This window comes from Cetorhinus maximus, chromosome 7, assembly GCF_964194155.1.
Source record: "Cetorhinus maximus chromosome 7, sCetMax3.hap1.1, whole genome shotgun sequence".
Taxonomy (NCBI): domain Eukaryota; kingdom Metazoa; phylum Chordata; class Chondrichthyes; order Lamniformes; family Cetorhinidae; genus Cetorhinus; species Cetorhinus maximus.
Window position 1 is genome coordinate 23,142,876 of NC_135885.1, and position 12,129 is coordinate 23,155,004.

At 41.8% G+C, this 12,129-nt stretch overlaps 1 protein-coding gene across 5 annotated transcripts in view; it reads right to left on the reverse strand.

Annotated features, from left to right (window-relative positions):
* Positions 1 to 12,129, reverse strand: part of mgat4a (alpha-1,3-mannosyl-glycoprotein 4-beta-N-acetylglucosaminyltransferase A) — a 261,997-nt gene that overhangs the window by 5,336 nt on the left and 244,532 nt on the right. For all 5 annotated transcript variants that reach the window (XR_013577081.1, XM_078545192.1, XM_078545191.1 and 2 more), the window contains one exon: positions 8,047 to 8,122. Coding sequence is in view for 4 of the 5 variants with exons in the window: in XM_078545192.1 (XP_078401318.1) it covers positions 8,047 to 8,122 (76 nt within the window). In the remaining variant the exon portion in view is untranslated. The remainder of the gene's footprint in view (positions 1 to 8,046; positions 8,123 to 12,129) is intronic.

Here is a 12,129-nt window from a genome sequence, read left to right on the forward strand (position 1 = left end):
CCCATCTCCTGACCCATTCACAAAACACCCAGACAGTACTTGTGTATTCGACTGGGTGGGGAAAAAAGTCATTAGATGAAATCACTTTGAACAATGGACTCTGGCTGAGAAACAACCTCATCCAGCTATAATCTAATCATGTCTAAACCATGGACTTGGAATCAACTTGCTATGACCTCGTTTGGGCAACTGGTCAGTTGGTCAGAGGGATCATGTGATTAGCCAACTAACCCTCCATTTGTGTTTTTAAAACTGATTTTCTCCAGACCACAGAACAGAAGGTGGTGGTCCCTGAGCGGACACACTCTCTCCCCATCTCCATCCACCCTGAAATTTTGAGCCCTGTCTGTTGTTTGATCACCCACATGCCTCAGGCAATGTTTTGAGAATAAACCCAGCAGCTGCTGCCTCCAGAAGAAAAGATAAATCACCTGTCAACATCTTTAAATTGCCTCAGCACTTAATCCAGAATGACCATCGAGCCAAGCCTTAGCCCAGTCATCAATCTATAAGATCCGTATAACACTGATTTTTATTGGGCTTTAACAAAATGACTCAATCTATCCCCTCGTTGTGTAACTTGGTGTGTGCGTGTGCTTCTTTGAATGCGTGTGAGAGAGAGTTGGAGCATTTTTATTTAGATTGAGCAGCCAAGTTCCAGGAGCTGATACTATCCCAGCTGAGGTCTACAAAGCTGGACATCAGTGTCTGGTCAAAAAGCTCACTGAACTCTTTCAGCCCTTCTGGGAGCAAGGAACGATTCAGCAAGAATACAAAGATGCCTCCATTGTCCACCGTTGTACAAGTGGAAAGAGACTCATCAACCTTGCAACAATCAGAGGAATCTCACTCCTCTCCATCACCAGCACGATCTTTGCCAGAATCCTTCTGAACTGTCTCATGTAACATCTCGACCAAGATGTTGACTAAAAAGATAATAAAGAGACAGAAAGCAAAGTATGAGAGAAAGCTAGCTAACAATATAAAACCAGATAGTAAGAGTTCCTACAAGTCTTTGAATAGGAAAAGAGTAACTAAAGCTCTAGAGAGAGTCTGGGGAATTGATAATGGAAAACAAAGAAATGGTGGAGACATTGAACAGGTATTTTACATTAGTCTTCACGGCAGAAGACTTAGAAAACTCCCCAAAGACAACTGAAAATCAAGAGGTGATAGGGAATGTAAAACAATGACCATCACCAGGAAAACCATTAGACTTAAAGGCCGACAAGTTCCCAGGAGCAGATGGCTTGCATCGTAGGGTCTTAAAAGAAGTGGCGGCACAGATAGTAGATGCATTGGTTATAATCTTCCAAAATTCCTTAGATTCTGGAAGGGTCCCAGTGGATTGGAAAATAGCTAATGTAACATCTTTACTCAAAATGGAGGAAGGCAGAAAGCAAGAAACCAGAGGCAAGTTAGCCTAACATTTGTCATAGGGAAAGAGCTAGAATCCATTATTAAGGGGGCAATAGCAGGACATTTAGAAAGTCACGATGTGATCAGACAGAGCCAACATGGCTTTACGAAAGGGAAGTCATTTTTAACTGATCTATTAGAGGTTTTTGACAAAGTAACATTCAAGGTGGATAAAGGGGAACCAGTAGATGTGGTGTACTTGGATTTCCAAAAGGCATTTGATAAGGTGCTACATCAAAGGTTACAACACAAAATATAAGAGCACATGGTTCAGGGGGTAATATATTAGCATGGATAAATGATTGGTTAGGTAATAGGAAACAGAGAGAATGGGTAAATGGGTCTTTTTCAGATTAGCAAGTTATAACTAGTGGGGTAGAACCACAGGGGTCAGTGCTGTGTCCTCAACTATTTACAATCTATATCAATGAATTGGATGAAGGGACCAAATGTATGGTAGCTAAATTTGCCGATGACACCAAGATAGGTCAAAAGGAGGTTATGGAACCTGAAAATGGATATAGACAGGTTAAGTGAGTGGACAAAAATTTGGCAGATGGAGTATAACATGGGTAAATGTGAATTTGTCCATTTTGGCAGGAAGAATAGAAAAGCAGTGTATTATTTAAATGGAAAGAGATTTCAGAACTCAGTGCTACAGAGGATCTGGGTGTCCTGGTACATGAATCATTAAGTTAGCATGCAGATACAGCAAGTGATTAGGAAGGCAAATGAAATGTTGGCATTTATTGCAAGGGGCATGGAATATAAAAGCGGGGAAGTTTTACTGCAGCTGTACAGGGCCTTGGCGAGACCACATCTGAAACATTGTGGACAGTTTTAGTCTCCTTATTTGAAAAAATATATAATTACTTTAGAAACAGTTCAGAGAAGGTTCGCTTGACTCAGGCTTTGGATGAAGGGTTTATCTTATGAAGAAAGGTTGAACAGGTTAGGGCTATACCCACTGGAGTTTAGACGAATGAAACATATAAGACTTTGAGGGGACGGGATATGGAGGACGTTTCCTCTTGTAGGGGAAAGTAGAACTTGGGGACATAGTTTAAGAGTAAGAAGTCTCCCTTTTACGACAGAAATAAGGAGAAATGCTTTCTCGCAAGGGGTCATTAGGGTGTGGAACTCTCTTTCCACAGACAGTAATGGAGGCTGGGCCTTTAAATTTATTCAAGGCTGAGTTAGATTTTTGTTAGACAAGGGAGTCAAGGGTTATGGGGAGCAGACAGGAAAGTGGAGCTGAGACCACAACCAGATTAGCCATGGTCTTATTGAATGATGGTGCAGACTCGAAGGGTTCCTAAGTCCTATGTTCCTATGTGTTAAGTACAATAAATACTATTCTCTTTTCTTTTTAAAATCTTACGAGGAAACCTCTGTGTGTGCCTTTTTACAATCACAGCACTTAAACAGTTAAACTCTCACTGGATTGGGAAGCATACTTTTTCAAAAGAACCTGTTGCAGTCAAACGAGGAGTGGGAAAAGATGGAAACTATCCTACCTCTCCTCGCCTGGCCATAAAAAGTGAAGCAGAGGCACAATCCTACTGACGATGACCGATGGGGCAAATGATACAAACACTCAATTTTTACAATGCTATCTTCAATAATCGGGACTCTCTACACTCTGCTTCAACTATGTTAATGTGATCAGCAAGAAGTGCTGTCTATAAAAGAAAAACTAGAGAAATGTTGAGCCCTAAGCAAAGGAGGACATCTTTTTCTTTAAAAGGTAGGTTACCCATCTTCAGGTCCATCTTACAAATGAAGGTTATATTTTGCACAGCTGAGGTAAGACAATATACATGAAGGGCATCAACCCCTCTAGACCAGAAAAATCACGGTAAAGATGGTAGGGTCAACTGCAGAGGCATAAACAAGATAGTCACAGCCTGAAAATTGAATGAGGTCAGCCTGTTTATGCTGGCATTCTGGTTCCTGCCATCTTGGATAGAGTCCTTTTTCCCCGACAGAAGGCCACCTGTAATAAGCAAATTGAAGTACTTTGGATCCTGATTGGAATTTGGAGGTATAACTCTGTATTCAGCATTGAGCAGGCACGTGGTTCTTAAAAGGAGCACCGCAGGACACTCAGAAAAATGGCCGAGCAAGTGTGTAGGGTTTTTTTTTTCTGGCAGAGCCAAGGGGATCAAAAGTTAAGGTTTGGTAGGTGACACCAGACTCAAACTGCAGGAATGCTTTCGTCCAGCTTTATGAAGAGTATGATGTCAGGTGATTTTTTTTTTGTGTGTGTTTGTTTTGAAAAGTTTTACAGGAAGGTTCAAGAGAATGTTACCGTTGTAAAACCAATATTCAATGATTAACTTCCACATGCACTTGACCAGCTGGGTCAGCAGAGAGAGAGATAAATTGACACAGTAAAGTAAAAAACAGACGCTTCTCGCCTTCAAGCAATTGGATAGATGCAGTTTTGCTTTCTCTGTGACAAAGCTTATCTCATTCACAGTATATGTGGAAAGAAAAAAATTGCTGCAATTTTCAATTTCAAAAAAAAGATTGAAGCTTTTAACAGTTACGAATATATTCTCCCTTTACCTAATGACCAATTAGTTATTGAAATGAGCTGTTATTTATACATTTATGGCACCTTTACGACCCACCGAAACTACAACGTCCTTGCAGAATGCTCTGTAAATGTAGTCAATAAATATATTTTGAAATAGGCATTTTCACTGGGCACTTTCACTGGGCGACCGTTTTGCGGAACACCTGCGGTCTGTCCGCAAGAAAGACCCAAACCTCCCTGTCGCTTGCCATTTTAACACTCCACCCTGTTCTCTTGCCCACATGTCTGTCCTTGGCTTGCTGCATTGTTCCAGTGAAGCCCAACGCAAACTGGAGGAACAGCACCTCATCTTCCGACTAGGCACTTTACAGCCTTCTGGGCTGAATATTGAATTCAACAACTTTAGATCTTAAACTCCCCCTCCCCCCATCCCCACCCCGTTTCTTTTCCCCCCCCACCCGCCTTTTTTTTCAATAATTTATATAGATTCTTCTTTCCCCACCTATTTCCATTATTTTTAAATCTAAAACTAAAACCTTTAGTCTTTCCACCCCACCCCCACTAGAGCTGTACTTTGAATATCCTGTCTTGCATTCTTAATTAGCACTTTTCTCAGACAAAGACCACCACCTTCAACACCTCTTTGACCCTTTTGTCTCTGACATCTTTTGATTATCTGCTCACACCACACCCTCAATGTGTCTCTTCCCCCCCACCCACCTTAAACCAATTTATATTTCTCCCTTGTTGAAACTATGCTTCAGTTCTGCTGAAGGGCCATGAGGGCTCGAAACGTTGACTGATTTCTTCTCCGCCGATGCTGCCAGACTTGCTGAGTTTTTCCAGGTAATTCTGTTTTTATTTTGTTTTGATTTTCATGTGCACGTTTATTTGGAGAAATATATGAGATATTAAGGCTTCTAATGGGCTTCTAATGTAAAAATAATGCCAAATCAAACCACTAGATGGAGGACTTCATTACAGTGGAGTGCTGACCTTCTCTATTACTAACTTCTCTTAACTAATTTAAGACTGCATTGCTGCTTGTAAAGAACAATTTATGGGAGGGTTCCAAAGAGCTCCCCAGTGGTAGATCTTAGGATCCACTGTGAAATCTGTTATCCTGCTGCAGACCTGTCACTTATTGAGTGCCTTCTACTGGTCATTGGGAGCTCGGAGCCAAAAGGCAAAATACCTGTGTAAAAAAAGAGACAGATTCCTTGCTTCCTTCATCCATTCACTTGCAGCCATTTAGGCCCAGGGCTGCAAGGTATTTCAGTGAATGTGTGCCAGCAGTAACTGCCTGCACCATGCTGACTAGACTGGCAGGAATCAGGAATTCAGGCTGCTTGCTCTATTTCAAGTCCCAATCCAGGGCTTGAGCACAAAAATCAAGGCTGACAATCCAGTGTAGTACTGAGGGAGCACTGCACTGTCAGGGTGCTATCTTTCCGATAAGACATTGAACCGAGGCCCCTTCTGCCTGCTTGGATGGATGCAAAAAATTCCATGACACTATTTCAAAGAAAGGCAAGGGGAGCTATCACCGGTGCCCTGGCCAACATTTATCCCTCAATCAATGTCATGAAAAACAAATTATCTGGTCATTATTACACCGCTGTTTGTGGGAATTTGTTGAGCGCAAATCAGATGCTGTGTTTCCTACACTACAACAGTGGCTATTGTTTTAGGGAGAGATGGTGGCATAATGGTAATGTCACTGAACTAGCAAACCAGAGGCCCAGGCTAATGAGTTGGGGACATGTGGGTTCAAATCCCACCACGGCAGCTGGTGGAATTTGAATTCAATTAATAAAACTGAAATAATATAACAATTATCAGCGATCATTGTAAAAACCCATCTGGTTCACTAATGTCCTTTAGGGAAGGAAAACTGCTGTCCTTACCCAGTGTGGCCATGAGCAACATGGGTGACTCTTAATTGTCTTCTGAAATGGTTCAGTTTAAGGGCAATTAGGGATTTGCTGGCGATGCCTACGTCCCATGAAAGAATAAAATATACTACATTTCAAAAATTATTTCATTAGTTGTAAGGCACTTTGATATGTCTGGTGGTCATGGTGCTATATAGATGCAAAACTTCCTTTTTTATTTGTTGTGCATAGCTAGTATCTATTTGATGTTATCTGCCAGTTCACCCTATAATATGAACATACGAATTAGGAGCAGGAGTAGGCCACTTGGCCCCTTGAGCCTGCTCCACCATTCAAAAAGATCATGGCCGATCTGATTATAACCGCAACTCCACGTTCCCGCCTACCCCTGATAACCTTTCACCCCCTTGTTAATCAAGAATCTATCTAGCTCTACCTTAAAAATATTCAAAGTCTCTGCTTCAACTGCCTTTTGAGGAAGAGAGTTCCAAAGACTCACGACCTTCAGAGAAAAAATGTCTCCTCATTTCCATTTTAGCTGAGCAGCCCCTTATTTTTAAACAGTGACCCCTAGTTCTAGACTCTCCCACATGAGAAAACATCCTCTCCACCCCCATGCTGTCAAGACCCCTCAGGATCTTAAAGGTTTCAATCAAGTCGCTTCTTACTCTTCTAAATTCCAGTCCAACCTTTCCTCATAAGACAACCCACCCATTCCAGGTATTAGTCTAGTAAATCTTCTCTGAACTGCTTCTAACGCATTTACATCTTTCCTTAAATAAGGAGACCAATGCTGTACACACTACTCCAGATGTGGTCTCACCAGTGCCCTGTATGACTGATGCATAACCTCCCTACTTTTGTATTCAATTCCCCTCACAATAAATGATAACTTTCTTAATTTCTTGCTGTAACTGCGTACTAGCCTTTTGTGATTCATGCACTAGGATACCCAGACCCTCTGAATCTCAGAGCTCTGTAATCTCTCACCATTTAGATAATATGCTTCTTTTTTATTCTTCCTGCCAAAATGGACAATTTCACATTTGCCCACATTGAAAGTCACCATAGCCCCACAGTCTGCTCTCTCATTAGAAAGAGACAACTGGTGGTGAGTTTAACTTTAGGGTCACTACACCTCAGGCAAGGGATGAGGTTGAGAAGGCAGGGCCTTCATGGATGACCTCAGCCGGTGCAGGAATTGAACCCATGCTGTTGGCGTCACTCTGCATCACAAACCAGCAGTCCAGCAGAGCTAACCCACATTATACTCCAATTACCAGATCTTTTCTCACACACTCCACCGATGTCCCTTTGTAGCCTCCTTACATCCTCTTCACAACTTACTGTCCTACCTACCATTGTGTCATTAGCAAATATAGCAACTAAACCTTCAGTCCCTTCATCCAAGTCATTTATATAAATTGTAAAAAGTTGAGGCCCCAGCACTGATCTCTGTGGTGCACCACTCGTCACATCCTGCCAACCAGAAAAAGACACACTTATGCCAACTCTCTATTTCCTGTTAGCTAGCCAAAATTCAATCCATGCTAATATGTTATCCCCTACACCATGAGCTTTTATTTTCCGCAATAACTTTTGATGTGGCACCTTATCAAATGCCTTCTGGAAATCGAAGTACAGTACGTCCATTGGTTTCCCACAGGAGAACAACGGAACTTCAGCCTTGTCTAATTAACAATAGCATTTTAATTGCAGCAATAGAGGCCAGAGAAATGTGAACAATTTTACTGTATTTAACATGTGAAACAGAACATGCGAGGATTTCCTTTGGGGGAAGTCACGTAAAAGTGAAGCTAAATTCAGACATGGATGAGGTTACAGTGGGGGGGCTAAGGGGATACTTATGTGGAAACTCTCACTCCCCCTGCCCCCGATAAGATTAAATTTATGTCAAGGAAGTCAAGTTCTGTGAAGGGAAATAGCAGTAACAGGCTATTAACTGAGGTTTCTGCTGATAGACAAATTGTACATTCATCTGCTGTCCCCTCCCTCATTATTGCACACACGAGCACTATAGTGTTACATTGAAATGTCTGCCACCCAGGCCTTAAAATATTTAATATAGAGGATGGCTAGAAAACTAGGTTTTAAAAATAAGTTATACGTCACTATCAAAGCAAAGGAATGTGATGGTGACTATCACTTGGAAAAAGTTTCAAACTATACCTATTCTGAAAAATCCATCTTCAGTGCGCTTATAAGTTGATTCTTTGGTCTCCTGAAGCAATTCGGATCCTGAATCCTAAATGAATTAATCAGATAAAACAATCAATAACATTTGCCAACTGCAGACGAAGGAACTGTACAGTTTTTGCAATCACAAAATCAATCTTCATCAAATCTGCAAAATCCATAAGGTTCTAACTGTCTCTTTTTTTAAAAAAAGAAAAGTAATTTTAATTACTGACTGAGGTTTAGCTTTCGCAATTAAGAGATTCATTTAGCTACAGGGAATGGTCTTGCATACAACACATCCTCTTGAATAACCAAGAAATAAGGTTAGAGGCCTCTTGTGCATCAACCCCATCCCGGTGTGCTTCCATTGGCAGTTGCGCCTTTAGCCATCCGAGCTCTGCTTTGGAACTGCCTATCTAAGCCTCTCCATCTCCCTCTCCTTCTTAAAACCCACCTTTCTTACTAAACTCTTGGTCACCCCTCCCAACGTCCTCCTCTTTGGCCCCGTCTGATTATACCTTTGTGAAGTCCCTTGGAACATGTTAAAGGTTACGCTGCTGCTTTCAGTGCAATTCACCCAAATTTGAGCAAACCAGCACAAAAGACCAAGAGATTTCAAGTGCAAGTTATACCTAGTGGAAATCGAGCTTCCACAATCTATTGGCGCCAGTTTAAAAACCAGTGCGTTGGATGCCTGCCCCACCTACAAAACTGGCCGCGCGTCCTGGCTGATTTATCACCATGCAGAATTTCCGTGCATTTGTGGGTCTACAAGTTGACTAAAAATTAAGCTTTCTTTTAGAAGGCGCAATCGGCATTAATAGGCATGTTTTAAAAATAAAAAATATTTAAATTACCAAGAAACTGACCACTGCATCGACGAACCTAGTAAATGGCTCTGTATAGTTTTTAACGTAATTTTCAATTATTTAAAGCCAGGTTATTCACAGCTGGCAGACTAGGCAGGTTAAGAATTTTCTAAATGGGGAGAGAATTCAGAAATCTGGAGTGCAAAGGGACTTGGGAGTCCTAGTCCAGGATTCTCTTAAGGTTAACTTGCAGGTTGAGTCGGTAGTTAGGAAGGCAAATGCAACGTTGGCATTTATTTCGAGAGGACTAGAATATAAAAGCAGGGATGTGCTGCTGAGGCTTTATAAGGCTCTGGTCAGACCACATTTAGAATATTGAGAGCAATTTTGGGCCCCATATCTCAGGAAGGATGTGCTGGCCCTGGAGAGGGTCCAGAGGAGGTTCATGAGAACAATCCTAGGAATGAAAGGCTTAACATATGAGGAACGTTTGAGGACTCTGGGTCTGTACTCGGTGGAGTTTAGAAGGATGAGGGGGGATCTGATTGAAACTTACAGAACACTGAAAGGCCTGGATAGAGTGGACGTGGGGAAGATGTTTCCATTAGTAGGAGAGACTAGGACCCAAGGGAACAGCCTCAGAGTAAAGGGAAGACCTTTTAGAACAGAGAAGAGGAGAAACTTCTTTAGCCAGAGAGTGGTGAATCTACGAAATTCATTGCCACAGAAGGCTGTGGAGGCCAGGTCATTGAGTGTATTTAAGACCGAGATAGATAGGTTCTTGATTGGTAAGGGGATCAAAGGTTACGGGGAGAAGGCGGGAGAATGGGGTTGAGAAACTTATCAGCCATGATTGAATGGCGGAGCAGACTCGATGGGCCGAATGGCCTATTTTCTGCTCCTATGTCTTATGGTCTATAAGAATGCTTTTTTTTTGTGATAAGTCTATTTTCAACCGTTTTAATAAAACTGCACTAGGTCACTGCTGTGAATTTGTCAGGCTGCTATCCAACATCCAGTCCTGGATGAGCAGAAATTTCCCCCAATTAAATACTGCAAAAACTGAAGCTTCAAACCTCCCCAAGCTACTGACTCTATCCTTCTCCCTGACAAGAGTCTGAGAATAACCCTGTTTGTTTGCAAATTTGATGCCATATTTGACCCCGAGACGAGCTTCTAGTCACAGATTCGTGCTAAGACCGATATTTGTACCTCCATAATATCGCCCAATTTTGTACCTGCCTCAGCTCTTCAGCTGCTGAAGCCCTCTTCAAGTCTAGGGGTGATGACAGCATGGACTATTCCAATGCACACCTGGCTGGTACCCCACATTCTACCCTCTGTAAACTCTGCTGGCCATCTCCTTACTCAAACCAAGCCCCATTCATCTATTACCCCTGTGCGTACTGACCTACACTGGCACCCAAAGCCTTGGTTTAAAATTTTCACCCTTGTTTTCAAATCCCTCTTTGGCCTTTCCTCTTCCTATCTTTGTAATCTCCTCCAGCCCCTCAACTCTCTGAGATATCTGTGCTCATCTAATTCTGTACTCTTGAGCATCCCCAAATTTAACTGCTCCACCATGTGTCTTCAACTACCTAGGCCCCAAGCACTGCAATTCCCTCCCTAAACCTCTCTGATTCTCTACCTCTGTTTCTTCCTTAAAATTTCTCTCCTTGATCAAGCTTCTGTCCATCTGCCCTCATGCGGTATCACCTTATGTGGCTCAGTATCTAATTATGCTCTATAGCACCTCGGGATGTTTCATTTTATTAAAAGGTGCTATATAAATAAACATTGTTGCTACTACTCTAAATATACCAAGAATTTTTTTTAATGCAAAAATTCTTTAACATTACATTCTGAAACACTGCCCGATTGTAGTGACTCATGGAAGATTTTTCATTTGATGATATGCAAATGTTTGAGTGGAGGCTTAAGCAACATCTTCTGAAAACTGGTGCAATTTTGGGCACCTGGGCTGTCAATTGCACTCAAAGTGGAAACTCTATCCCATTATTTTAGTCCGTTTATGTTGTTGGTCACCAATGCAGATAAACAAGATGGTGCAAGCAATATTGTGCAACACTGGAGTGAAAATATATTAAGCAGTACATGCACTGAGAAAACATTTCCTATCATTCTGCTGTTCTATTAGGGCTGGGCTGGGTTGCAGTTTCTGCAGGTTTAATCTCCGGTGTGTTTGAGCAAGGTTTTCCCTAAACACCGACAATCTGAGCACTATGATATTTGGAAATAGTGCAAAGGCTCCACAGCAATTTAACAAATAACTTCTTCGTTTTGAAAACAACATGATTTTGGAAACCGATCAGAACGTGACCAAATGCAAGAGGAAGAATTCTTATGATCTTTTCATAAATACAGAAATCATAACTCTCTTGTCCCTGAGTCAATGCTCCACTCCAGACTGACGCTTCAGTATGGACGGAAGGCAGCATTGTCAGAGATGCTGGGTTTTTTTTGGCTGAAAGGTTAAACTGAATGGGGAGACAGTGATGTAGTGGTAATGTCATTGAACTAGTAATCCAATGGCCCAGGCTAATGCTCTGGGGACATGGGTTCAAATCCCACCATGACAACTGGTAGAATTTAAATTAAACTAATCAGTTTGGAATATAAAGTTAAGCCATGACAATGATCATCAATTGTTGTAAAAACCCATCTGGTTTTCTTCCCTTTAGGAAAGGGAATCTGCCATCCTTACCTGGTCTGACCTACATATGACTCCAGACTCTCAGCAATATGCTTGACTCTTAACTGCCCTCAAATGGCCTAGCAAGCCACTTAGCTCAAGGGCAATTAGGGGTGGGCAACAAATGCTGGCCTTGCCAGTGATGCCCGCATTCCATCAAAGAATAACGAGAAAAAAGTCCTATGTGCATGCTCAGTTGGACAAGAAACACAGGGGAGTGTGCTAGTCAACATTTATCCAATGCCACCAAATATTAGATTATATGGTTATTTATCTCATTGCTGCTTGTGGGTGCTTGCTGTGCACTAATTGGCTGCCATGTTTCTCTACATTACAACAGTGACTACATTTCAAAAAATGCTTCATCGATTGCGAAATGTTTTATGAAGTTCCAAGGCCATAAAAGGAACTATATACAAATACAAGTTTGTTTCCTTGGCTGCTTCATCAGTCTCCACTGCTTCACCTCCAGTCCATTCTGATCTGTGAATCTGACCAACTTTGCTCACATCTCTAAATGTAGGTCAAGTCTGTTGGTCAAATGGGATCAGC